Source organism: Aspergillus pseudotamarii (assembly GCF_009193445.1).
Source record: "Aspergillus pseudotamarii strain CBS 117625 unplaced genomic scaffold BDV38scaffold_38, whole genome shotgun sequence".
NCBI classification, from domain to species: domain Eukaryota; kingdom Fungi; phylum Ascomycota; class Eurotiomycetes; order Eurotiales; family Aspergillaceae; genus Aspergillus; species Aspergillus pseudotamarii.
The window spans coordinates 174,386-201,616 of NW_022475052.1; the positions used below are offsets into that span (position 1 = coordinate 174,386).

At 47.3% G+C, this 27,231-nt stretch overlaps 11 protein-coding genes across 11 annotated transcripts; 5 read left to right on the top strand and 6 right to left on the bottom strand.

The window, feature by feature from the left end:
* The first annotated feature begins 476 nt into the window (after positions 1-476).
* BDV38DRAFT_120694 (uncharacterized protein) lies at positions 477-1,576 on the top strand. Its single transcript, XM_032051122.1, has 2 exons — positions 477-966; positions 1,042-1,576. The coding sequence occupies exons 1-2, from the start codon at positions 570-572 to the stop codon at positions 1,413-1,415; spliced, it is 771 nt and encodes a 256-aa protein (XP_031912016.1). The 5' UTR covers positions 477-569; the 3' UTR covers positions 1,416-1,576.
* Positions 1,577-2,043: 467 nt separating this feature from the next.
* On the bottom strand, positions 2,044-4,439 carry BDV38DRAFT_284430 (uncharacterized protein; the record flags this gene model as incomplete). The annotated part of the gene is made up of 4 exons (XM_032060265.1): positions 2,044-3,698; positions 3,759-4,034; positions 4,101-4,217; positions 4,289-4,439. 4 exons carry the CDS (start codon positions 4,437-4,439, stop codon positions 2,044-2,046), a joined length of 2,199 nt encoding a protein of 732 aa, XP_031912017.1.
* A 1,989-nt stretch (positions 4,440-6,428) lies between these two features.
* BDV38DRAFT_294192 (NAD(P)/FAD-dependent oxidoreductase) lies at positions 6,429-7,870 on the bottom strand. The gene has a single exon (XM_032062446.1). It carries the CDS (start codon positions 7,791-7,793, stop codon positions 6,579-6,581), a length of 1,215 nt encoding a protein of 404 aa, XP_031912018.1. The 5' UTR covers positions 7,794-7,870; the 3' UTR covers positions 6,429-6,578.
* Positions 7,871-8,460: 590 nt separating this feature from the next.
* BDV38DRAFT_294195 (NADP-dependent oxidoreductase) lies at positions 8,461-9,563 on the bottom strand (the record flags this gene model as incomplete). The annotated part of the gene is made up of 1 exon (XM_032062447.1): positions 8,461-9,563. The coding sequence occupies exon 1, from the start codon at positions 9,484-9,486 to the stop codon at positions 8,461-8,463; it is 1,026 nt and encodes a 341-aa protein (XP_031912019.1). The 5' UTR covers positions 9,487-9,563.
* An 815-nt stretch (positions 9,564-10,378) lies between these two features.
* Positions 10,379-11,097, top strand: BDV38DRAFT_250796 (uncharacterized protein). The gene has a single exon (XM_032054989.1). The coding sequence runs from the start codon at positions 10,701-10,703 to the stop codon at positions 10,962-10,964; it is 264 nt and encodes an 87-aa protein (XP_031912020.1). The 5' UTR covers positions 10,379-10,700; the 3' UTR covers positions 10,965-11,097.
* Positions 11,098-11,925: 828 nt separating this feature from the next.
* Positions 11,926-13,094, bottom strand: BDV38DRAFT_272437 (uncharacterized protein; the record flags this gene model as incomplete). Its single annotated transcript, XM_032057488.1, has 4 exons — positions 11,926-11,974; positions 12,082-12,480; positions 12,541-12,836; positions 12,894-13,094. The coding sequence occupies 4 exons, from the start codon at positions 13,092-13,094 to the stop codon at positions 11,926-11,928; spliced, it is 945 nt and encodes a 314-aa protein (XP_031912021.1).
* Positions 13,095-16,329: 3,235 nt separating this feature from the next.
* Positions 16,330-17,934, bottom strand: BDV38DRAFT_294198 (uncharacterized protein; the record flags this gene model as incomplete). Its single annotated transcript, XM_032062448.1, has 2 exons — positions 17,418-17,934; positions 16,330-17,372 (listed from the first exon to the last, which is right to left on the bottom strand). Exons 1-2 carry the CDS (start codon positions 17,827-17,829, stop codon positions 16,330-16,332), a joined length of 1,455 nt encoding a protein of 484 aa, XP_031912022.1. The 5' UTR covers positions 17,830-17,934.
* A 3,551-nt stretch (positions 17,935-21,485) lies between these two features.
* BDV38DRAFT_284435 (uncharacterized protein) lies at positions 21,486-21,904 on the top strand (the record flags this gene model as incomplete). Its single annotated transcript, XM_032060266.1, has 2 exons — positions 21,486-21,672; positions 21,747-21,904. 2 exons carry the CDS (start codon positions 21,486-21,488, stop codon positions 21,902-21,904), a joined length of 345 nt encoding a protein of 114 aa, XP_031912023.1.
* Positions 21,905-22,389: 485 nt separating this feature from the next.
* On the bottom strand, positions 22,390-23,716 carry BDV38DRAFT_250798 (PhzF family phenazine biosynthesis protein). The gene has a single exon (XM_032054990.1). It carries the CDS (start codon positions 23,686-23,688, stop codon positions 22,735-22,737), a length of 954 nt encoding a protein of 317 aa, XP_031912024.1. The 5' UTR covers positions 23,689-23,716; the 3' UTR covers positions 22,390-22,734.
* Positions 23,717-24,233: 517 nt separating this feature from the next.
* BDV38DRAFT_250800 (uncharacterized protein) lies at positions 24,234-24,964 on the top strand. Its single transcript, XM_032054991.1, has 2 exons — positions 24,234-24,450; positions 24,509-24,964. Exons 1-2 carry the CDS (start codon positions 24,285-24,287, stop codon positions 24,565-24,567), a joined length of 225 nt encoding a protein of 74 aa, XP_031912025.1. The 5' UTR covers positions 24,234-24,284; the 3' UTR covers positions 24,568-24,964.
* Positions 24,965-24,999: 35 nt separating this feature from the next.
* On the top strand, positions 25,000-26,915 carry BDV38DRAFT_250801 (fungal specific transcription factor domain-containing protein; the record flags this gene model as incomplete). The annotated part of the gene is made up of 1 exon (XM_032054992.1): positions 25,000-26,915. The coding sequence occupies exon 1, from the start codon at positions 25,013-25,015 to the stop codon at positions 26,912-26,914; it is 1,902 nt and encodes a 633-aa protein (XP_031912026.1). The 5' UTR covers positions 25,000-25,012.
* Positions 26,916-27,231: the final 316 nt, after the last annotated feature.

The following is a 27,231-nucleotide window of genomic DNA, read 5'->3' on the forward strand; positions in this document are numbered from 1 at the left end:
CTTATAATTTATCGTGCCTTACCACTTCTATCTCGACGAAAAGGGCAGTATGACAGCCCATCGAGGCATATTATATAGCATTCGGAAGTTGTTCCAGAAGTTGGGGCATCTATCATGTGCTTCCCTCCCCAGATCTCCTAGTCCTTAACTCTGGATGGATGGCCATACAAAAGGCTGAATCGGCGGCGTGCACTAGGAGTCACACCGTCCAAAAGAATGATATTTCTGGCGCCAGTGCTCCCACAATTCCGCCTTGCCGAGTCCTGACACTTTGGGCTTCGATCAGACCCCCTGGGCGGAATATTATTGTGGGGATAATTGTGCGCCAAGAGGCCCCGGTGCTTTTGGGGTTCTCCTCCACAGCAAGCCAATACGAGTTTTAAATTGGCGATCTGCATCTGAAGCCCTCGGCTGTCGTGAGATCCGAACGGGGATTTCTGCCCTGACTCCACTCCCACCTATAATCTCACCAACGTCCCTTCTGCGGCACATTGAGACCCCTTATAACTTGCTCTTAAGATCCTCCGGTGGTGACCGGTCTAGCTTACACCCTCACGCTGTGGTAAAAGATGGATGACTACTACTCCAGCCCGCCCGCTGGTTTCACTCTTCGGAGAAACGGCACCTGCGCCGCGAATGAGAAAGATTGCGGCAGCCCCTGGGGTGATTGGCATGATTGTTGTCCCGAGGGCACGTATTGCCAATCTGAAAGGAGTGATAATGATAGAAATGTCTGTTGTCGTACCAAGTCAGGGTGCAAAGCATTAATCGAACAAGACCCGCACTGCGCCAACAATGAGACCTGGGACCTGTATAACAATAATGGTGATTACTTTTGCTGTCTGCAGGGGAAGCGGGGCTTTGTGCAAACCTTTAGCGAAGGTGGAGCAGGTATTGCCTGTGCTGATCCGGGGAGCGGGGAACTCGATAATCCTTCGCAGAGTCTACTGAATCTCATTGCAAGTGGTGAGTCCCAGCTTGAACTTGAATGATCTGAAAAAGCATGAAGAGTTAACGTCCCATATCACTGGTTAACCGAAGGCACTCCATCCGCATCCGCATCCGCATCAGCATCAGTGACACCATCCTCGTCTGCTATACCAACCGAAACAAACACAGATCCCCCGGCCGCCACAGAATCAAAGTCTGGCACATCATCTAGCAATGCCGGCGCTATTGCTGGTGGTGTTGTTGGTGGTTGTGCTGGCGTTGCACTTATAATTGCATTGGTTTGGCTTCTGCTGCGTCGACGACGACGGAAAGAGGTCACTCCTATCATAAACCCCAGTGCTGGCATATCGGCTGCAGAGCACAAAGGTGTATCTGTAGCGGAGCTTGATATTAATCCGGCTCGCTCAGAGCTATCTGCCGATCCTAATACAATGGCCCACGAGCTGCCTGTTAATATGCGTTAATCGGAACAGGCGCGGTGATTGTATATGTATTTATCACATACAACCTCATCAACTTGGGAGCAGGAGGATGATCAAAGGCATTTCGGCTGTGATCCTCTGTGATATTAGGTTCTCTTTTCTTGATACCCCCTGGTGTAGAATATTACTTTCTAGCCTCATGCGACCACGTTCTTGTACATAGCTTTTATTGCGGTCAACAGCTTTGCATTTACCTCTGGCTTCTGTGACTGCCTTTGTGCTTTATGTATTTACAGTCTCGAATCTACTATCAATGTATAAATTTAAGATATATCCTTGTTTTGGGCATATCCGGAATGACCGGTCCATATACATTCGAATAATTGAATATGTCCTTTATTTCTCTATGAATCATAGTAACAGGCAGTCTAGGAAGTATATTGATAGACATTATTGTTAGGGTACTAATTGACTAGGAGCGGTGTGACGACTTATCTCTGCTTCATAATATACATTTCATTACTAGTATGAAAGACAGTATATAACATCTCATATAAACTCAATCCTTACACCTACCGCGTAAAGTCTCATTAACATGTAATTAAGAATCGAGGGAGGCTCTGTTCTGGGCTAACACGCAGCCGCCATGGCAAACTTAGTCGCCAGGTACTCAAAGAGGCACCCTAGTTCCATGCTTCTGTGTCCACCAAGGCGAGCGATCCGAGACCGGATTGGCAGGCACTTTGACGGTCATCTTTCGCGGAGCGGACTTTCTACTCCGGCGAGCTCTTGTAGTCGTCCGCTTCTTCAGATCGAGTTGTCCGTTGACACACTCCTTGTTACCCCATGCCGCATCAGCAGCGGCCTCCCACATCGCAGTGACATCTACGATCATCTCTGGTTCGTAGAAGAGGCGACAATCAGCCTTCTCGTAGACAAACTGCGACGGAAGTCCGTCCTCCAAGTTCTCCGGGAGGATATTGTCCCGCACGTTGATGGAGGTATCCGTCGAACGGGTCGTAGGTAGGTCGCTCAGTTCCGTCAGTGCGGTCCAGTTAGCTTTGTGTTCCTGGCCGGGTTTAGCGGAGTCGATGGCCAGCTGGGCGAGAGAGTAAATGTAGGAGAAGGCGAAATTGTTGGATCCCTTGATACCGCCGATCCCCTGCATCGGGTCCGAGGACGGACGACCCCCGATAGCGATGCTCTTGACACCGCCCTGGAGACGCATGAACTCGGAGAAGAGCGTGCAGGTCGATGCGCAGTAACCGTCATACAGCATGACGATGTCCTCGGCGGCAAACGGCTGCGTGAAGTTCCGGCGCGTGCCGTACCCCGTAATCTCCATGCCCATGCCATATGTCTCGTTGACAGTGGTGAGCGAGTCGTCCAGATCCCAGCGGATGATGCTCGTGTACTGGTCGCCGTTGTACTCGTGGGGACCGAACTTCTCCTCGAGGGAGCTGAAGTGCTTGTTTTGGAGGTTTAGGTCGTAGCGGTAGTTTGGTGGTGATTCGAACATTTGGATTTCGTCGAAGGTTGCGTTGTCGGGGTTGAAGTCTTCTGGGAGGACGGCGGAGAATTGCTCGGCCATGGCGGCGAGGGCTTCGGTGTAGCGGAAGCGTGTGTACCCATCTTGCACGATGCTGGGGAATAGCTGGCGGAAGGTGTCGTAGCCTTGCAAGATATATCCGCCCCCGTTGCCGGAGAGGTCGATGACGAGCTTGGTCTTGCCTGCAGCCTTTGCGTGGCGGAGGAATTTCTCAAGAACGGCTTGAAATTCGGCGGGCGTGCTGGGCTCGAAAGATAACATACTCAGGACGGCGACTTCGGAGTTCTTGTCTGAGTCGAGGAAGTAGCCGGAGATGACGTTGTCCGAGCTGATGACTTCAGGGTCTGGATAGCCTGGTGCCGGAGTAGCGGTTGCTGTCGCTGCTGGCGATGATGTTGCTGACGCTGCGGTTTCCGTGCTGGATGGTCCTGTGCAGAACTTTTGGTACATGCTTTGTCCATCGGTTACTCCGGTGAGATCGGCTTTGATGTGTGCTGTGGTTCGGTAGGATCTGCTGGTTCCGTTGGCGAACTCGATCGTCGTTGTATTTCCAGGGTAGATGTATCCGTAGCGGGCACTTCCTGAAAAGTAACCATCGAAGTCGGGGGTGCTTGCTGCAAAGGGCTTCGAGAAGAAAAGTGAGTTGTATAGTGCGTCAGGATCGTTCAGACTTCCTAGTTGCGACCAATACTCGAGGTATTTCACCGCGTCTTCTCCATTGATTGATTTAACTGGAGATGGATCAAGTCCGCTCTCTACCTTTCCGACAATATCGGCTAATGAAGTTAGCGCCATTGTCGACAGGGCTTCTGCCGGCTAAGTAGGAGAAGTCTTACTGTGCACGTAGATCTGAGGCGTCTCCTTGCCGTCTAAGCTGACGGAAACCAGACCAACGTTACGGTGGAACGTCAGCACCTTGGTGAGAAGGTCCGGGAAGAAACGGAAGTGTCCGTCATGGGCGAGGTTGAACGCCTTGAAGAGATCCGCTTGGAACTCATATTCACCGGCATATTTGTCGGACTTGATGTTGTCATAGACCTTGTTTAGTTCAGCCCAAATATCCACCGCCGGTTCGAGATAAGCAGAGGGCGGATCTTTGATATACGAAGTATCTGGTGCTCAATGTCAGTGATCTTTGGCTCTAAACCACAAATATGGGATGGCTAAAGTCAACTTACCAGACTGCCATTCCACATAGGGGAAAATCGACTCCATTAACTGGAGAGCCTCAGTCTTCCCCAGAGGAACTGACTTCAAGCAGGCCAGAGCAAGCTCACCATCCACGACCGGGGTAGCTACAGCATTATGCAAGTCAGTATAAAAGGCCCTGCAGCCAGAAACAACGCAGAATTCACACGAAACCGACCTGATGGCGAAGCCGCTAGAGTCCTAGATGCCCTACTGCTAATCTGTGCACATGCATTTCCGGTCCCATTTGTGGCAATTTGCCTCTTAAAATCTCCTGCTACTGCTCCTGCGGCCAGGGAGCCAACGATAATAAGGTTCTGTAGCTGCATATCGAGATCCAAGGAGGCAACGACTGGACACAGACCTACATCCCTCTGACCCTGTCGCGAGAACGGACAAAATTCGTCTTATTTATGCTCATTTACTGCGCGGGGAACACCCCGGTGGCCCGTCGGTCGTCCGTGGGAGCTAAGACAGTAATTAAACTAGTTGCTGATAAGCCCTGCTCGTGGCCCCATTCTGGACCTCATCTCCACTTTACCAATGCACCGTCGGGGTAAGCTCCGGTGAAGCTTATTCTGGAAGGTGATTTGCATTGAGTCATGATAATGGGAGTCCACTTGTTCTCTAATCCCTGGTTTTAGTGCTGAGATATATTGAGATTGAGTGAACGGCTCTTCTGTCGGGGAAGCTTGGGGTATGTTAGGGTATAAAACTCAATTGACCACCTTCCCGCTAAATGGCAGGGACTAATCCACATCCAGCGCTAGTCAAGTAGCCCGTTATCTCCACAGTTGGATTACTCCGGACTATCCGACGCCTTATCTGAGCTGCCTATTAGCAACAGTTTCCCAGGCATCTTTGATTATAAATTTATGAAATAGATAGTAATTGATATTTATCTCCTAGGTTTGTGACGGATATAACTTAGATGTAGATACTGTCTCGCGATTTGCACTCTTGATATGCATGCAAAAATAGCTCATAGGGTGTGGAGGCCTGGTTGAAAGCTGTAGGGAGACGTGCTGGGGACAGGGCACTGTCGGGAATTAGAAATTAGATATTACGAGTACATGTTCAATTGACGGGTCTACTAAACTACAGCGGGAGCTGAGTCGGCCTTTGGTTTCATACTTTGCCCTGTCTCGGTAAACCCGATTACTGGAGTGGACGATGATCAGCCATGCCAGCTTTGGCGGTGAACGAAGTCAACAACTTCATGCATGACAGTAGTTATCTGAGCTCACAGGAGACATAAGATGCACACAGCCGCTATTGAAGCGTCTGCTACCGACTAGCACCTTTCTTGCATAGCCCTTGCTTATGATCAGCACGACATTGCGTTGGAGGTTCTGGAGCATGTAGAATGGAGCTACCAACCTTACTGGCTTATCCTGTGCTTCTGATACTCCAGAATTTAATCAATTCAGCAGGTATAATGAACAATATCCAGAGTACCATGGTGGTGCTCCAGTAGCTCACACTAAACCCATTTCCATGCACAGTGCTCTTTGGGTCTCATGAAGATAACATACTTTTTTTTTATCAAACATATGGTAACATCATAAATTTTTGAAGAAGACCTCATACGGTGAGGGATTGATCCTTAGGTACAACCTCTCACGATCTGCACAGTACGTGTACTATGCCAATCTGGAGGCCGTGGTACGCGGCCTGCTGGTCACAAACCTCTCTACATTTTATACCGCTTCAAAACATTCCGACACTTCATATGCAAGCCATTGAGGCATTTAATAGCTGTTTGAGAGTAGATGAATGTCAAGCGGTACTCTGTACAAGACCCTTGGATCAATAACCTGAATTGTTGCTTATATAATTGTCTACCATGGCCTTTCGGGTTGACATCTTCTAACAACAACTCATTCTCAATTCCATTTAATCATAAAGTCCTTCCTCTGGATTGAATTTCTTGGTCACGAGCTGAAGCTTGTCATAAATCCATTATGTCGACCGCAGACATGAAGATCTCAATTTTAGCTACTCTATGCTATTATACTTGACTATGCGCTTCCACTCTTTATAATGGGGCCTCATCTCGCTGCTTCCAGCCACTAATGGTTGGTAGGAATGCTTGTACTAGGTATTACTACCTATAAAGACTCCATGGCTTCAATGCATCAGAAGATTAGTCTTAGATACTGTAAATACACGTTGATCGGCTCCATTTGATGCCTTTCTATCGCCATCTCAACTTGATATAGTGGCTTAGAAAGACCATGTGACTACCCTAAGGGCCGGGTATATTTTCAAATATTATGCAACTACCAGGCCTTGAATATGGTTACAAACTGGTATCCGCTAAGTGATGATAATGTCTATTATGCTGTAGAGCGTAGATAGGCTAATTATAGGCTGGTAATGAAGATATTCCATCGAGTACCCCTTGATGGCCTGCAACCTTAAAATTATAATTGGAAATGATGTATGCAAGCCTGGACCCGGTAATTTCAAGTCAAAGTAGGACCAGGGCTGTCGGGGTCAGCAGCAGCAAACGCCTCCGCACGGTTCGCAGTAGGTGGATATATCACGACGCGATTGATGTTTTTCTTGATCGGTTTAGCCACGGATGCTTTGAATCTGACCGTGCGATCCCAACCCTCAGTGACAACTGCCCCCCATGGGCCCAGATCAAGGCACGTTCCATAAGTAGGTTGAGAGTAGGGCTTAGTCGCAACTCTCAGCAAATCGGCAGCAGCATTGTGCCCGGCAAAGCGGCCAAGATACATGGCATGCTGACAGGACATCATTGCATAGTGGCCATCGCCATCTGTTTTGGCCAAGGCTGCATCACCTGCCACGAAGATATCTTTCGCGGATGGGACACGTAGATCCGCATTGACGTGAAGACGACCGCATTTGTCTTTCAGGCCTGGTATCTGCTGGGTCAATGGGCTTGCTTCTAGTCCAGCTGTCCAGAGAACCGTGAGGGACTCGATGCGCTCGCCACTGGTAGTCACCACACCTTTGCCGTCCACCGACATAACTGCTGCTCCAAGCTTCGTTTCCACCCCTTGCTCTGCGAGGGCCTGGACAATGACTGGTCGTGGGTTGGCTCCCAGTTCGGGGCCAATTTCAGCAGCCTGCTCGACAATGACGACACGCACTTCCGCATCCTGGCCGAGAATCGAACGTAAGCGGTTGGGAAGCTCGGCTGCGATCTCAATACCCGTGAAACCGCCGCCTCCAACGACAACCGTATTGCGAGCGGGGCTAGGAAGAAGGGAAGCTAGACTGTGCAGATGAGCCTCGAACTCTGCCGCCTCCCCAAGCTGGTCGATGCTGAATGAATGCTCACGAAGCCCGGGGATATTTGCACGTCTCAAGCGGCTGCCGGCTGCCAAGATGAGCCGGTCATAGGAGAGAGTCGAGCCCACTCCAGCCTGGTCCACAATCTTCACCAGGCGTTCCGGGACACAGATGGTCTCGACCGTGCCTTTGACAAACTGGATACCCGTGACACGGAAGAGGTCGTCAAGTGCAGCACTCATGTTTTTCGCGCCTGATTCATACAAGCGAGGACGCATAACTAGTCTTGGCTCTGGTGATATGACCGTCACTTCAATGCCGGCAGCTTTCCCTCCGTGTAGGTCAATCAACCGCATGGCAGCAAGGGCACTCCACATTCCAGCAAAACCGGTCCCGACAACAACTATCCTCTGCATCTTGAACTCTTGGTGGACTTGGCCGAAACTTTGGTAAGAGATGGTGTTCCGGATATTAAGATATAGCACGCTTCGAGGCTCTATGAGCGTTAGCAATGGGAGTGAAATTTGACCATGGCCATTGAGGTCCTTAAATAGGACTACCGAAGTCACTTTCCGATGGAGACACTGAGTAGGAACGGAAGGTTCGGCATCTCGCTATGTTGACAGAGCTTTTCCGCATAGGCTATTAGAGGACATTGGCTTGCCGTAGGCCTATCGGAAACCCGAGTGGAGTCATGGTACGGATATGCGGGCCGCATGTAAATGCGAGATCATGGCTATTATACTAACAGGTCCTTTTCATTATCCCTGACAGCATGCCTTCATAATAGTTGAATTTATTCTATTTCTAGATAGGGACCTTATATGGCAGGCTACTTCAGATGATCCACAAGAGCTTTACCATTCAACAAACCTGACTGTGGCCCAGCGGTGCACAGATAAATTTGATAGCTTTCGTACATAATAGGTGGACTTATTCTCAAGCCTGGTTATACTGATTATGCTAAATCCAAAAAAAAAAAAAAAAAAAGGAAATTACTGAAACAGAGACAATAAGAACCAAAGTTATTAAGCTTTTGGAAATGAAGCAGTTATGAGCTCAACAGCGTGGCGCCCTCCACATTCAAACCGTGAGAACCAATTTTCCACGACCAGAATACCGCCCATTAGCATGATCGTACGCCTCTTGTGCTCTTGCAAGGGGATAACTCCCCACAACGAAAGACTGCACCGTACCCATGTCCACAAGTTTAGCGAGATAATCTAAGGCCTGGCTACTACCTTTGACAATGAAGAACAAAGCCCGAACACTGTCCTTCCGAATACCACGTTTCTCATGCTCTTCGACAAAGTTATAACTCGCGGAATCCACCGAGACCAATACCCCCGTCTCTTTCACATAATCCCAACATTTGACCAATACTTCTCTCCCTACCACATCGATAATAACATCGAATGTCCCTCGGTAGTTTTCCAGCATACTGTACTCTAGCGTTTCATCAGCACCAAGGCCTCGAAGGAACTCCTCATTACGAGAATTTGAACTCGTGGAGGCCACAACATGTACTCCCGCAGCGCACGCCAGCTGCACGAGATAGATGCCCACTGCTCCAGCGGCACCAGTAATTAGTACCCGATGACCTTTCTGACTGGAGGACCCGGCCCTGTTCTTGATAGCCTCCTCTACAGAAGGAACAGGAATGCCGCCATGGTCAAACAAAGCCTCATACGCCGTCTGTGCGCTAAGGGGGAATGCCGCGGCCTGGTCGAAGGTCAATGATTTCGGTTTTAGCGCAAGTTCATCCTCGTTGACGAGGGCGTATTCTGCCCATACGCCTGCGCGGTCTGCAGCCGCCATGCCGAAAACTTCGTCCCCCGGCTGGAATTTGCAGCCCTTTGAGAAGACTTCCGTAACGACTCCTGAGATATCGTTCCCGATTATTGCGTATTCATGAGAGTAGGTTTCAGGCCATGTCAGCATATCGCGAATTGCTGTTGTGGCTTTGACGCGAACGAGGACGTCCCCAGCTCTTGATGGCTTTGGTATGGGGACATTTTGATCGAGGTGCAAAGCTGATGATGGAGCTGGATTTGAGGGTGAGTAAGGGGTAGATGCTGGAGGAGCCGGATGGACTCTAATGGCTTGCATGGTGGGGAATGAAGGTCGGGTTGCTGGTATTTGTGATGTGCTCAGAAGTGAGTCTTAGTGAGATTATGCAGTTTTTAAATCTGTGTCTTCTACATTATATAGTGAGCCTTTAACGAAGGTAGAAGTGGGGATATCCGACATAGGCTATTGATAGGCTAAGTTATGCAGATTTAATGAAAACTATTACTAAGCATGAAAAATATCCCCAGGATTATCACCCGGATATCATCTGGCTTACTGGCTTACAGCTTCTCGAATGATGGACAAGTAGAAATCTAACTCACGTTTGTGACCATCTGCCAAGCGGATGGAAGTATTGGTTACTCAACTAGAAGCTGATAACTTGGGCAAGACATCCAGGTGATACTTTTAGAAAGCGAAAGCGAGCCGCAAGTCAAGTATTGAATCGGCGATATTCGGTCACATATGTTTCTAGTTGCTGGAAGTCTTTGTATAATAGTCTAAACATTATTTATATAAAATTTGACTGTCCACTAATATACATATATATATATATTATTCCAGAGTAATTTTACCGATAAATATGCAATCAGTTAACCGTATATATATTTTTCTTATAGTAGTAGTTTCCTGCAGGAGCTAAAGCCAGTACGAGATGACTGACTAATTATAAAAGGGAAAGGAAACGCAGGCGCGGATGTATTGCTGGAGGTATACGAGAGCATTAAAAATGGGCTAATCAGATGCGCCAGATGCGAGATGTACCTACTTACGTATCTTATGTATTAGGGTGTATACTATAGGCAAAATTTAGCGATGTATATTCAGTGGCGATGGCTATAAGCGGACGTGGCAAATCACCGGGAACAAACCCCCGGCTCATACGCACTGCATATCAATAGACATTCGGGAGCGCTCCGGCCTATACGGGCTGGCAACACACTCACATAGTCCTGATCTAGGGTACAGTATTGGCATAGCATACATCAAACCCGCATTTTACACCTCAAAGTTGCGTTAACCTCGTTATCCTGACGCACTGGAATCCTTAAATACGCCCCCAGACCCTTGACCCGGACCCCGATTTCCGAGCTACACCACGCCAGAGACCAATCAAAACACATCCATAAGTAAAGGGACCCGATTACCCGCCGGAGAAGCATGCACTAGCTGTCGAGAACGCAAACGGCGCTGTGTGAGACGAAAGAGCGAGTTACCCTGCTCGGCCTGCCAAGTAGGAAATCACCCTTGTGATGTCTCAGGGTATGTGTACATTGCCCCCTGGTATCGGAGACCAAGACGTCGACGCGAGGGCCTTAATAAACGGAATTGCAAGCCACCTAGAGACCTGCACGCTTAGAGTGCAGAACCATTCAGCATGCACCAACAGCCAGACACCGACTCATGCAGCGATCCAGCACGAGATCGAAACTGACGAAAGTGGTTCTCAATGCCGCATGCTGGGTGACTCTCTAGGTCCCAATTCCGAGCCTCAGCCCGCTGCTTCTGGCTGGTAATGTACCTTCCGCTGCCCTGCTATGTAATGCTATTTATTGTTTTCGCGTGTGCTGCAAAGAATTGCAGATATATAGGATCCTATATAGTTTGGATAACCTACTAAAATAGGCTTATTATCATATTTCTGTAGAGTATTGTAGAGTATAATTGTTATGTATATTATTTATTATATCTTGGGTTCTTCCCAGGGAAGTTTAGGAATAATTACAATTACTGGAGACGTTGTCCAAGGGCCGTATAACTTATTTCTGCTTTATGTGTTTGCAATTTCGAATTTGGTCAACCAGTACTATCACACGGTTAAGGGTCCGTAAATCAAGTGCTATGGGTCCAACCTATCTCTCATAACCTACCCATCGGCATCTGAAGCATGGTATTTCGTTCGTATAAGCCGAGGCAGATTAAATTATGTTGAGCGTTCTGCCACTCGACCAAAATACCCTTGGCATTTGGTCGTGCCTCTAACCGAATAATCTGGCCAACAGATTACAGCTTTTATATGGTAGAACAGAAATAACACGCTGCTGGAAAGGTTTATATACACAAGCGCTTAGGTATACTAAGCGGGTGATTGTCAATCATGGGAATATGCCTGGTAAAAATATCATTAGGAGCATAGAACTTAAAGGATTAAATTAAAGAGAAGCTACTACTACCAGACAGGAGCCCTGCGATACCATGAACTCTGCTTGAGGCGTTTTGTCAAGACAGATACTAAGAAGGCTTTACTGATTGTGAGATCGATCGGCTCAGATATGTCTAAGCTATACTACGGTCACGGAATCCCAAACCGTTTTGACAATATGTGAGAGATTAAGATTCATTGAGTCTTAAATTTCATGCATATATATACATATGTATGAGGGTTTGTCACTATAGGCATCCATTCATTTACAACGTTATGGATTTCCTGTTGGAGTGTAAGCTGAATTATACATACTCCTCTCCAATAGGACCAATTTACCCGCAGGTATATAGAACATAGGGGAAAAAAGTAGACGATATATAGCTAAGTTTGGTGGTCGTAGACTTTGTAGCGACTATGCATAAACGCCCGCTGTCTCATGAGCTAAACTGGTCAAACTATCAGTCCTTGGATATCTCCAATGGTGCCACTCATGGAAACGTTTTATATGCTCTCGCACTACTATGCGGATGGAAGGTGCAGAAAAGCATAAGATTCCAACGTGAAGTTCCAGCGCCGACAGAATCCAAATTGGGGTTGAAACCCAGATCTCATCATAGGTTGAAAAAAGGATATAGAGGTATCTGGTTTTAACGGCCCCGCAAGTGCAGATAAGAAGGCCAAGAAGAAACATTCCCAGGACCCCAAGGCGTTGCTTTAGAGGTAGATCCAACTGCCACGCCAATGGGATTGGAATCAACATGATCCAAAAATCCAAGATAGTTGCGATGAGACTCCCAGTAAAAAGGATCATTTCACGGTTTGTGCAGTGGTACGGATAGTCAGGGTAAAATGATGGCGGATTGAAATCATACGCGGCTTTGACTGGGCTGTTACATTTAGTACAGAGAACGAAGGCATCTTCGGTAGGATCGATATATCACACGAACCTGCATCGAAATACTAGCGCAAATATGCACGCTACTGCCAACCCAGAGGTGACAAACATTGTAAAGTAAATGGTACACTTGTAAAATTGAGCCTTTGTATGGGTAACAAGGCGGCGGTAGAAGGCAAGAAACGATAGCCGGACAAATGTTGATGCCAGGGCGAAAAAAACAAAATCGACAGTAGTCATGATGTTTGCTGGTCTGAAATACTGTGGAGGTAAATTCCATGTATGCCTGTCGATTAAGTATTTCCATTTGGACAGCAGGACAATAATTGTGACTACTGTAGTCGGAACCTTCAATGAATTAGAAAGACAGGTCAAAGGATTCAACAGAATAGAAGTTGGGCTTACCATTGCGAGTATGATCAGGTAATCCTCAGCAAAGAACCGTCGAGATATTTTGAGTTTGTCATACAAACCCACGCTTAGAGCAACGGCTGCTAATGCGAAGAAAAGAAGAACAATCGTTGGCAGAGCTGGCCCTTTCGTCTCGGGGTTTGCGTAGTTTGGAGCTGGCCACCCAGCTACAATCTCGGGTGGGATTTCAATCATGCTTACCTCCCGGCCTGGTGGTTGAGGTACAGTCAAATGAACCTAGAGAGATAAAGTTGAGGTGAAGAGGACGTCATCTCCAAGCTTCCAGGGGAGATATGGCAAGGGTTGCGTGTGAAACCTGGTAGCCGGAGAAAGAAGCATAAAGGTAAAAGGATAAAAAAAAAACGCGTGTCTTGGATGAAAGGTCACGCTTTGCATATTCAAGAGGGGTAACTTTTTCATGACACTTGGATCTATGATGCCGAGGCCATGTTTGACCCACGGTGACCATGAACTCTACTGCGACATCTGCTGTGCAATCCACTCAATCCCCGTGTCCGAGGAGTAAACCCTAAAACACGGTTGAACCAAACTACCTGTTCCATGAATATTGGCCTCTCATCTCTCCTTGCCAAACTTTAACCCGCCTAGAACGCGGGCTTCCGATGCCGGCCCCCACTGTGCGTACTGGCAGCGTAGTAAACTTGGCTATAATAGAGATACTGCAAATTGCAATATAACAGATTAAGAGTCGTGTCAAAAGGACTCCCCCATAGTGCTTTTGCAGTGGACGCCCTACTATACTGTAAGTGGACTCGTGCCTATGGCGTCGCCAAAATGACGCAATTGATCTCCGTCAGGGATTTCCTTGGAGAAGGCGTATGCTGCCCACCTTCCTTCACCCATTCCTCCCGAATAAGTTCGCTATTGGGCTGACTAAAGGGCATGCAAGTACTCTACCTCGATCATCCTGCTGGGCTACGCCTGGGCTATCAACGACGCCGTTGTCATGAAGCGCCAGGCTGTTAGCGCCATCAACATGAGTATAGATAGGCCATATCAATGATTCCAGTACCAGTCAAGGACATACTAAACTGGATGTTGAGGCCAACAGTGGATCCTTCGGCGTGAACCCGGTCTACGTATGGGCCGCGGACCGTTTGTGACGTCTACCTTAGCTCCGGCCGAGTGCGTCATGTTGGACTACACGCTATAGCTGGATTTGTGAACTCTTGCGACATCAGAGGACCGGGTCTTTATTTTAAGAATACAGATTCCGCTTCTGATGCCCTTTTGGGGCCTCGGGGAATGATTTTAATGGACCCCGATTCCAGGTTCCAGCGCTGAATACATGCGCCAAGTCTATAGTTTGAATCCTGCAACCTACAGGCGCAAATTGCACGATGGTCTCTAACAAGAGGGGGCAGTCGCAAGATTCCATGATATAAATTGCACGACACTAGCAGCCAGCTGCAATTGACCCGGCCTTCTTCCCCGACAAATGAGAGACTCGTGTCTGCGATTCAATTGGTAATGAAGGACAAGCCCTCTGAGAAGGGCGTCGAGAGGCCTCTCTTCTATTTCATCTGTCCTGGCCAGCAGGATTTAGATATTGGAAAGCGAGCCTGTAAATTCTCCGACCGTGGAGGCTTTACCAAGCATATCAAGCGGAAGCATCTACATATCTCCACGCAATCAGAGATAAGGCGTAATGTCTGCGATGAGCTCTTCTCGTGCAGAATGCACCTCCAACGGCACGCATTTGATATGCATGAGACTGTGACATAAGGTCGCCGTCCACAACCACAGTCTCGTTATCAGTGAAGCGGATGCATTGCGCACCTCTTTGTGTCATACGCACATGTTTTTCTTGTATTATTATTCTCGAGTCGCATGCCAGGTCGGGACGAAAAGCTAGGCTCTTCATCAAGGGAATCTTTGGGTCAATTAGCGGGCTGATATCTCCATAAATCGTAATATTCGTTTCATCAAGCTTTCAATAAAAAGCCGCTTAGGGTGGTAAAAAGCAACAATCTTACTACATGCTATCGGACCGTCTTGGCGTTCAATTTGGCGAGTTGGATGCCAACGGTTACAGATACACTTTTCACAACTTGCCCGTGAACCATCAGTTCATTGGCTCATATCCTAGCCTTCGCGGGACCATCCCTCGGGAGCGGAACTGAAAGGGCAATGAGATCAGATTTACTTCGACAGTTGCGGACTCTTGCATGGGCTAGTCCTTTAAACTGGAGTGCCCTGCCAGGTACCTACCAAGAGGTTTGGGTAGTACATATGAATGGGTAGTAAAACACCTTTTGCCTCTGATTATCTTTCAAATCTTCATATCTAAGGTCTGCCTAAACATTGATATCCGTGCCATTCTTCTGATCATTTCGAAGCTCGTTATCTCGTCCACCTTTATCCATCATAATACTACCCAATTATCATGAGTAAGACATGTTGCCGCGGAGAACGAGAGCTTCGGACTAACTGACACCCAATATCATGCAATCCGGGGTGTTTGAATTCATTATCGGCAAAAACCGAAAGCGGTTCTCGATGCACGCTGCGTTGGCAAGTCTTTTTCCCAAGTAGATATTCAATTTCCCTATCAAGGAAGACGAGGATGAGGTTGACTTTGGTTGTTGCTGTGAATTCGTATATTGTGGTGATTGCTCCATTCCGTTGCCAACTTCCGAACTCCATTAAACAGATGACGACGAGCCCTTCTGGACTCCAATGAAACGTTGGAACCCTACGAACCTTTCCAAGAATGTTTTCCTCTCCGATATCAATTGATGATTGCAAATCTCACTTGATTGAAGAGCTTGGCTGGTCAACCTTGGACAGAAACGAAATGATGAGCCAACTGACACTACGGGACGATTACACGGAGGGCCTTTTGACTCATGCTAGGATGCATCGTGTTGTTCCCCGAACGGGCTGGACCTTACTACGCGTTCTGTCCCTATACTGGCTCACTCACTTGTTGGGAAATTTCACCCATGCTGAGGACCATACCCGGGATATTATGAGTATATTGAGATTTGTCCTTGTGGAAAGCGAACAAATAAAGGATATTCAGAAGCTGCTGTTTGTCTATGCGACGTGGAATGCGCAGGTTCTGATGCATAATGCTGACTTTCGAAACTCCTCCATTAGAACAAACAAACATCTTTCGCCTGATGTAGATGTAAATTTTATTTCGATAGGACTAGAGATATTGCGTACTGCCCTTATTCTAGATGAGGCTGTAAATATAATCTGTCCCTGTGTCATATGTCCCCCTTGCAGGCTATTGAGCACACATATAAAGATTACCACTCATGCTTTTCACTATTCATATTATATTTGGTTGCTCTTCTCCTATCAATTAATTGGCGCTGAACTTGGCCACCCTGGAAGTGTTATTACTCACCATCAGCAGTAAGTCAGATTCTCGACAACTTGTTCTGGCGTGTAAGGCAGATCATCTTAGCAAAGTAGAGTCAATACCCCTGGCCAATTCTGTGAGGCAGCGCATGGCATCGAGGTACACTTCCTTCCCTGGTATAAAGGTCCTGTCGCTGATTGTGGATAAAGACACCTCGCAAGAAATCAACAAAGTCCTGATATGCATTGCATGGTTGACATCGCTCATCGACAGTTCGCCTAAATATCTGCGAGCGAGATCGTTGTGCTCCTTATACGCATTGATTATTCGAGCGCGGCAGTCATCCGCATGATATTCACCTCTTATACGGGTCGTAGATGCCTGATAGAGTAATATTAGGAGCTCGTCTTCAAATGTCAGGATCTCGCGTATGGTAGATGGTGTTGATAACTGAAGGTGCGATGATTTCTCTTCTATATTGCGTTCGTCGGACACTAGATAAGTCTCACAGGCGAACCAATCCTTTTGCTCATTGCCGCGTAATATAAGCCACGACATTATGTGGTGATATAATGGGTCTTCTTCGAAATGTCGCTTCCAGAGAAACAAGACGGTTTTTGCGATAGCAAGACCACCAAAGGAATGAGCATTCCCAAACAACCGTTTTAACGACCCGTACAAAGCATGGAACGCTTGAACCTGTTTGCTGCGACTTTCGCTTGGGGTCTCGTCTGCAAACCCAACAAATTGCACATCAATTAGGCCTTCATATGGCTTTTCTAACACCCGTGAGATGAGGCTCGCAATTTGCCATGGTTCGTACTTGCCAATGTCCTCCTCTTTTCTTCCACCTTTTTTAAGACATAGCTTTCTTATTTCTTCTGCTGCTTCCGGAAGGGAAAACTGGTTCGTCAATTCCGAAAATGCTGCCACAAAGTGGTACATCAATAAGGCCCTGTATTCGGGCCTGCAATCCGCATTGTTCACGGCGCATGATGGATGAAATGATTGTAACACGACTGTGGGATGACCGTTGACAATAGAGATTTCCTTGCGCACTAGTTGATAATTTTCTTCTGGTAGCTCAATTTCTTTCAGCCATTCGTCGCAATATGCGTCACGGTGGCATCTCAATATGACTTTTGGTTACTTCGCTCTCAGGATTTGTGCGAGGACTTCATGACACTGTTTATCTTGCTCTGTTGCATTTTTATCAGGTCGATAAGAGAAAGCGTCTAGTACGGTGACAGTCTGTATGCTTCGGGCACCTTTGGTAGCAAAGCGAATGAGCTCGTCGACTGCTAACAGTGTTTTGGAACTTTTGACAAAGTCTTCGAAACTAACGTCGAATTTGTGGTTTCTTCTGTGGAGTGGACGTTCCAATATAACCACTATGTCAGAAAGGCCGGCTGCTAAGTTCTGCGCTTGAGTGATTTCGTCTTCGGATTGAATTAGAGCTTTGCCGAATTCCTCGAGTATCTCAATGGCTTCGTGATCTCCGCGGGTAGGAAGACACACCGGTGGAGCATGGACTAGGTCTTTCATCGACAGAGGAACAGGAATTTGGAGGCACGTTTGGATATCGTGAGGGCACATTTTTTCAAGATGTTCACTATCAAAATACACGCTCTGAGAGTCCCGGAGCCTACAATGCACAAGGACCGTAAATCTGTGTTCTTAGCAGGTAGCTGTCGAATCAGGTCATCCTGGTGTGTAATTATCACGGCTTTTGACCTGTTACCTAGCCACGTCCTTTCGAGTTGGGGGACCTTCTCGAGAATACCAGGCGCCGACGGTCACAAGGAATGGTTCATTGACCGATATATGCCTTCGCGAAATTGACAAATAACAGCGAAGAAAAGAAAAGACTTGTGGCTCTGCATAGGAAGGAAAAGAAACCAAACCTTGCCAAGTCTTACCCCGCCAGCCTGATCTTGATATCAAGAGTGCGACATCCCTGGGAGGTCGCTTGCCTTCGTGGTATATACTCTGTGTCTTATACAAACATATTTCCCGAAATGGCTTCACGCTGGCACTCCATCTACCAACCGCTGGATCCGTCTAGAACCTGAGATCCGGCTATTGAGGCTGCATCCCCGACCAACAGACATACATGGTGAAACACTGCAACTTACCAAGTTCACCACCTCGTTACAAAACCACATGAAAACCCATATTGCTCTCTCGTATGTGTGGGGTGAAGATACCCCGAACAAACTAATAACGATCAACGGCTATAACGTACCCGTGACTCGGAATCTATTGGACTCTCTGCGACATTACCGCGATGTGAAGGAAGCAAATAAAATGCAGGAGCGCACAGATATGTTCTTCTGGGTAGATGCTATCTGTATTAATCAGGAGGGCATTCCCGAGATAACCAGGCAGGTACGGAAGATATCGTTAATCTATCTTTGTGCGGATAAGGTGTTATCATGGTTAGGTGTGGATGCGGATGACAGCGACTACTTCATAGAAGTAATTGCTGATATAGCAGTCAAAATAGCTGCATCCATTGATAGGGACGACCCTCTTTCATGAATGGACCCTAGCTAGACCGAATTGTAGCAACTATACCTCCAAGATGATCAAAAAGACTACGCCGGGCTTGACTGTAGGGTCTGGAGTGGCGCTTTTGACCTGATGGCGCGCCAATATTGGAGCCGACCATGGTTTGTTCAAGAGACCGTTCTTGCATGGGAGGTCACGATACTCTGTGGCATGAGAGTCGCTCGTCTCCAAGACTTTGTCACTCTAGGAGCCTAGGCACATGGATCACGAGACTTCAGACATACCAGCCTCCATCGTTTGTTACCAAAAGGATCTGGTTGTTTCTTTCGGCGAGTTACACTCAGGAGCTAGTTGGATGAACACTGCTCATAAAGTACGGAATGTTGAGGCATTCGGTACAAGAGCTTGCAACCATAGAGGAACCCAAAACAGCAGATAGCTGGAAGGGTCTCCGCGTAGCCATAGGAGGAGCGCAGGCCCTTAGACCCTAGAGATAGGCTCTACAGTATGGTTGGTATTCTACACCATGGTGTCACTCCAGGCTATTCTACCTCGGTAGAGGAGGCATACTACAAATTGACAAGGATATCCCATGAGGCTGATAGTCATCTGCAAATACTATTATTTGCAGGTCACTGTCTCCTTGGGAGGAAACAGGTCGATCCGAGCACCATTTGTCCTTGCCATCGTGGGATCCAAATTGGGATTTACTATCGAAGGCATGCTCGTGGGCTCCAATTCCCGCTAAAATGGCGAATTTTTATGCGAGTGGATATGTACTAGACCCAGAATACACCACCATTCTCTTGATGGGAGTGGCTGCCTTTTTCAGAAAGCGAGGCGTGTAATGATTCTTTCGTGATTCAGGGCCGTGTCAACTTCCTTTGTCATTTCCAAATTCATGGAATCTTGCATTCGGTTGGGTTGGTGGGGTGGGTGGGTACCTAAGTACTAGTAGGTCGTATCGTGTCTATCTTCGCTCTGGCTCCTGGTCGATCACGCATGACTTCACCGTGCGTCGCCCCGCTTCTGGGAACAGGTGCAGAGATTTCCCTCTCTCACAACCTTTCCATTTGGGTGGAGGGTCCAGTAATTTCTGCAACATTATGTGGGGCCGGTTACTTGTTGGCTTTGACTGCCCCGTTCTTAGTACTAGTGCTTCGCCCCTCACTCACTGGAGTACCAACGGGGGCAATGTCTGCGTTGCTTTTATATTATACAACGCCACTGACGTGTACGTACGTATATAGTGAACTAGTGAACTATAGATACTTTTCCATCTGTGCGCCCGCGTCAATCCATCTCCTAATATATGGAGATACATATATATCTGGGTATCCTGTCAGCCACGAGGGTTTTACGATCAGAACTACCCAACTTTTCACATTGAACCTAAGCTAAACCGAATAACCAATAGACGTCAATTCACTATGCGTCCGAACCCCCCTGGCCAAGAAAAACTCGAAGTGGTTTGCTCATCTTCCTTAATATAAGCCAAATCCTCTGGTAATGATTTAAGCTAACCATCCATCTAGACATTCGATATTCGGTATGATAGTCAATCGGTCTACGACACCTATAGTCCAGACTGGAAAATACGAAATGCGTAATTTCCACCTTCCTTTGTATGTTAATGTTTGAATACTAATGTGCTTCGACAGTATATGTATGCTCTACTGTCAATATGGCATACGCTTGCCTGAAAGGATAGAACGCCAGGTCCTGTACAAAGAGCCGGTCATAAGAGAATATGTTATGTGTGTATTCGCAGAGCCCCTCTCATTATATATCATTGTTTATAAATTTCGGACATGAATAGGTAAACCTAGCTAATACTTGCTTTTACTAGGTGGATTATGCCAAAGGAAACACAACTCGATATCGAAGGCATGCAGAAAACGATTCCGAGACAGCGGAACCGCGATTACCAGTTCACAGCTAATATTAGTGCCGGTGTATATTGAACACCCGGTGTCAAAGTGTATGGGCTTGGCCTCTGGACCCAAATGGATGGAAACACATATTTATCCACTTTAGATGGCCTGCAGCATAATCTTGACGGTGGGACTTGAGATAGTTTCTCTGCGTCAAACATAGAAGTCAATTTTGAATATTGCTCTATCCGTGGCGGGAAGATAAGGCAGTGAGGGTTTTGTGGGCATTCGAGTGAGTTAAACTACATAATCAATTTCCAACCATGGTGTGTAGAACCTTGAAAGCTTATAGCCTGTTTACTACCGTATGTAATATTGAACTACACCAAATATGCACATGCAGGCGCTAGTAACGCTAACGAATCGAAGTTTACAAGAAAATGGCAGATCTCTACGTGTATGTCCCAGTAGCTGAACTTGCGGTGGGGACAAGTTCTTCAGCTGAGCTGAGCTACCCCCACGACGAGCCGTCCGTAAGTTTCGTGTTATAATAGGCCAGTGTGGATCTCAGAGCGGAGAATTGTGGAGCAATGTCCAAGTGGACTTGCGGAGTCTGGGAGAGAAGGGGGAAGAATGATGGATCTACAGACTAGATGTTTGAATAGGAAAGGGAAGTACCACCGCTCCATCATCGATTGAAACTATTGCCTGTAGATCGAGTAAATATCTGGGAAGTGTTTATGCCGTGGTAGGCCCTTCGGATCGATCGAACACAAGAGTCATGTATAAATATCCGTAAATTACATCTGCCATTTCGAGCAAAAAGACTATTTACGTTCCAATATCGGGCGATTTTTTTTTTTCATAATGAAGGCTTCTATTCTTCTTCTTGCCGCCTCCGCTGGCCTTGCCCTAGCTCAACCTGCTTCACTCAGCGAGCGTGCCGATTCTGTCTGTCCCTCCAGCAACGGCAATCCTCTTGAGCCTACTCCTGCATGCTGCTTTACCATGCCATGGACTGCAGAACATTATCCTTACAGCGTCTGCATGGCCCGTAAGATGACCCCCTAGTCACATGAAAGATACTTAGTAAGGACCAACTCTTGCTAACCTGCACTGAACGAACAGCTTCGAGCTCAAACAATACTGCCGAATTCGAGGAAAGCTGCCGCAAAATCAAAGCTACTGCCCGACCACGGTGCTGCCCCAAATCTTTAATCGCCGCAAACGAGAATGAGAATATTGGCGATGACCTTCTCTGTTCAGACCCAAAGATTGTCGCTTAGAGCATTTGACTCATGTGGCTCAAGGGGAATGGTGATATATGGGATGGATGCCATCATATATTGACACAAATAAACAAGATGAGTTTTTCTTCACCGTCTCTCGGCTATGTAACAATTGTAAAAAGCATGCACCTCGCTATACACTTCCGCCGCGAAGGCTGATTAGCGATGTCCTCCATCCTGTCACTGAGCTTTTCTCATGAGTTATGAACACGGCGTATTATGGTGACAATATCCGGATTGTGCGGGAATGGGACAGTTGACAAAGGGTTAGGTGGTATTTCTGATCCTTCTGAGAAGCGGTAGCTGGTCAGTCGACAATGAGGTTGCGTCCAGACCATTATTATTTACATCATTTTAGATATCTTTGAAATGATCAAAGAAGGGCATACTAAAACCCAGGTAGGGCTTTGTCAGTGGACCTTGCTGTTTGGTCTTATCTAGCTTGATACTGAAATGTATTAACGACTGGTCTTTTTGCAGAGTCTGCATCGAACTAGGCTGGAAATTGAGCAAGATCCTGTATCTTCCATGCTGACATTTTCAGGTCCACAGCCTTCCATCAGGAAGACGTAGGTTTATTAATCATTATTAAACGATATATTATATAACTGTACAGCTAGGGTCGACTAAAGTTACTATGGATTTAGTTTGGAATAATATTGATTTATATCAATTTTTCGTATGAAATAGATGTTCGACCAATACATGTGGAGTAGAGCTGTACATTGAGGTTTACCAGCCTTTGTGAGGGACTAACCTGGCCGCTGTTAGGAAACTCTACAAAAGGCTTGAACCACGAAGGGGAAGACTAAAATCGCTCATATTGCTCAAACAGAAGGTATAAGAATACTTCCCTTCATGATTTGTCTGGCCTTGCCCCCAAGCTGTACCTCTCTCACCCTTCTCGCCCCGTCCTCTCCAACATCTAGCCTAACTTCGACTTCAATATCACTCTGCCGTCCCATCTCAACGCCCTGCGTCACTTGAAACTGGATTATTGTCTCGCTATACTGATGAAGTGCAAGATAGCTTGTCAATGCACACGCCGCTGACCCTGTGGCCGGATCTTCTATCTGATCCTCCACCATCCTCGTTCTCAGCTGAACCGTCCTTACGCCTGAGTCTGAGACACTCGTCCCTACAATGACATAATAGTACCGACCGATGAAGGTCTCGCTCCACTCTACATCAACCAGGTCGCGCACCGCACAAGGGAAGCCGCCTGGGTAGACCTGAGATAGCAGATCCAGACCCGGGAGGGGAACAAGAGCAAAGGTCATACCCTTCACGATGCTGAAAATAGGCGCTTGAAGCTCTGCGGAGCGAATCTCAGGCGTGGAATGCAGGCGGTCCGCACGGAGGGTCGACTCGATGTCGCCGAGTACCCTCGAGTTGAGATGGGTGTCGTGCGGAATCGCAGCGCTAACGAGCCCGTCTTCTGCATTGGAGCGGATGGGAATAGGGCCAGCCTTGGTGATGAGCTTGTTGATCCCCTGCGCCTGGAGGTAGCTGGCCGTGCCGATGGTGGGATGGCCGGCAAAGGGGAGCTCCGTGGTCGTAGTGAAAATGTCGACGCGACGGGTGTGCGGATCGGAGTCGTTGCTTGGGTCAACATCGTGTATGAAAACTGTTTCTGAGAGGTTGAATTCTTGGGCGATGGTCTGTTTCTGGACCTGAGAGAGCGGAGCCCCAGGAGGGAGGTGGACAACGCCCAGGGGGTTGCCCTTGAACGGTGTGGTGGTGAAGACGTCGAGGGTGACGAAGTTGAGATGTGTAGCCATTGTGGGTGGTTAAGTCAGGATTCAATATCTAAAGAGAGGGGGAAAAAAGGAACCAAGTAGCAAAGCGGATTAAATGACATCTTTATCTTAAATAGCGCCTTGTGAGTCATCGACACTAGTCAATACGGGCTAACTTTACTTTAATTTAGATACTAACCGTACTATGGAGCTATTCATTAGGTAATTAAAAAAATGGTATGAGGAACAGTGAAGCTTGACAGGAAACATATCCACTAGTTGAACTGCCATAAGTCAGAGCTTCCAGCAAGGACTTATGGTCTATCCTATTCCTAGGACTATGAATGGGAACGGCCTTGGCATGCGATGGGAGAATGACTGCAAGCCCGATAAACTGGCTCAAGCAGCTACGATTGCTTTTGTGCACAAAGTTAGTAAATGTCTTCACTATGGATATGACAGGGTAACAGCTATCATTCATATGTAATTTGTAGATTTCAATATAATTGCTATATAGGAATCCGTACCAGACTAAGCTTCACTGGTCCCGTGACTGCTGGATGACTCAGCGTTTCTGTGACCGCATCGTCGAAACCGAATCTCCTCTTGACATCTCAATACCAGGGCACACTTTGCCGATGCCTCCCAGAAAGAAACGTAAAATACCACCTGGGGAGAGAGTTGGGGAAGGACAGAGTTGTCAAAGGCTGTCCTCCCCTAGCAAGAAAAACAGATTATTCCGTTGCCAATTCTGTGCTAGAGAATTTCAACGGAATGAGCACTTGCAACGACATGAACGGCTACGTAAGAATTCCACTTCTTTAGTACTCAACCGATGCGAACATTCACTCACCTATTACAGACACGAAGGAAAAGCCCTTTGGCTGTACCGTCTGCCCAGAAACTTTTACCCGAAGGTAAAAGCAGATGCAGATACTCCTTACTAGTTGCTTGTACCTTTGGCTAAAAAGATGGCTGAACCAGTGACCTCCTAGCTCGTCATCTGCGCCTCTGCCATACTGTTGCTTCGACCAACCTAAATGGTTCCGGAACACCTTTGAATTATCGCAGCAAATCGCCAGAGTATGCTAGTTATGCTTCCGATGCTGCAAAAAGTGCATCGGCCCATATCCATACAGGACCAGATACGGCACTTACTGCCAACGACTCGGGTCATTCTTCGTCCATATTGCCGCCCTCCGACGCATGCTTGATTCCCGTCTCAGATGCATTTTGCTCGAGTTACTCGAGGACTCATGCGGATAATTCAATCGCAATGCCCGTAGAGGCTTCTTCCAACTCGTCACCGGCGCCGTGGGATCATTCGGCCCCTAATTTTGGTGACTTCGCCCACATTATTGACAATATGACCGTGCCATCACAATTGATCCATGATCAGCCAAGCTTGCCACTATCAACATTCTCTCTATTTGATGAGCCGAGCCGCCAGCCCTCCAACATTCATTGGCAATTTTCCAATACCACACCATCTGAATTACCAACAAGCTCCCAGGTCTCGCATTTATTCGACGAATTTTCATCGACTTTTCCTTCCTTTGAAACATCGCCGTTGGTGAAGACCTACCAGGAACCATGGAAAGTTACGCAACAACACTGGGACAAACTCTTTGATCAAGTCCAGTTCTTTATTCCTCTTATTCCGCCTGGATTTGTGCTACAGTCACGCCACACTTTGACTCGCTACCTCGGGACTTACTTCTCGGGCTTTCATCGTCATTTACCATTTCTTCATATCCCTACATTCTCACTGGAGAGGTCTCCAGTTGAATTAATACTAGCCATGGCGGTTATTGGAGCCCAGTCTAACTTTGAACATGATAATGCCAGGATGCTCTTTGAAACGTCTTATGCCATAATACAAGAACGTCTGCGCAAACGCAAAGCTGAGCTTCGCCATAGGTCATTCCCAATGGGAGATGAGACGTCGACTGAATTGCATCCCGGAGGTCAGCCTTGGATAGGAGGGCCTTCCTCTGTCCTAGAACTCCCACTAGACTCCTCCGCGAGCCAGGCTTGCATCCCCGAATTTCATCCACTACCTGCTGCACAAACACTGCTCTTGCTCATGGCAATGGCAACGTGGGGCAATTCAAAAGCCATCTACAACAAAGCTTTTGGTCTGCAAAACGCGATAGTCAACCTTGTGCGTGAGGAAGAATTTCTGAAGGTGCAAACCCAGATACCGCAAGGCATTACGTGGGATCTGTGGGTTCAAATAGAAGGATTCAAGAGGACAATCGCTATCATATACTGCTTTTTAAATTTCCACACAATAGTCAATGATACCCCGCCTCCGATTCGAACCTCAGAATTAACTATCGATCTACCTTCGCGTGAAGCAGACTGGGCGGCCCAAACTGAGAAGGAGTGGCAGGAAATCCGGAGTAGGTCCGAGCCTGAGCCACAATTTCAAGCCTATTTTACGAGCCTCTTCTTAGAGCCAAAGGAAGATAACGAAATCCTCAAAGGATATTCCTCACTCGGTGGATACACCCTCATATTGGCATTGATTCAACACATCTATTTCCTTCGCGAGTTGAGCAAATGCAGACCTGGCTCTGAACAAAGCCTTTCTCCTTCAGATGCGGCCAACGTGGAGCAAGCATTGAGGAATTGGCAGAGTGGATGGTATACAGATCCAGAATCCTCCCTCAGTCCAGGAAGCCCACATGGTCCAATTTCCTTCAACTCGACAGCTTTGCTTCGAATGGCCTATATTCGGTTGGTCGTGGATGTGGGTCCGTGGCGCGCTCTGAATACTCATAATCCCTACGAAATTGCGATGTCCATGCACCAAAGTCCCCCACTAACACCCTCTCCTAAATTGACACACGCAGTGCTATATGCTGCGCATGCACTCAGCATTCCGGTCAAGATTGGTGTCAGTATCGTGACACGTAGTCAGGCTTTCACTTGGTCCCTGCAGCATTCGCTCTGTGCGCTCGAGTGCGCTTTTGTTGTTAGCAAGTGGTTACTGGTCATGCAACAGCGGGTATCCGAGGTGCTCCTCAATAAGGAGGAAAAATCATTGATCGCTTACCTAGATGATATCGTGACAGAAGCAGGCCCTGGAATCTGTCCGGTGAGAGGCGGCGGGGAAACATCGCACCCTTTTGAATTGTGTGTGCGGGTCATCAAGCTTTGGGCCAAATTACTGAGCGGAGAAGCACACTGGGATGTAGTACGCATGATTGGGAAAGTGTTAGAAGCATATGGTTACATCTTAGAGAAGGAGCTCCTAGTGTAATCGATATCATTGAACAATATAATACCTTGATATGGTTGCATTGTAAATTTAGTAGTACCTTCCAAACAAGCTAACTAACTCTCCATGTCAAACTGTTGCTTATATTTATACTACAAACCTTGCAGAACGGTATATACCTATAACCGAAGTAGATAGATCAAGTCCCCCAAAATGCCAAGTCATGGCGCCTCCCCACTTCGATCAGCCACGAAAAAGCCCTAATGAGGGGCACGAGAATGAATATATTCTTGGCATTATGGGGGGGCATTTACCGTGCACACTTACGGAGTACGTATTCCTTGGTCCTTTTATGACGA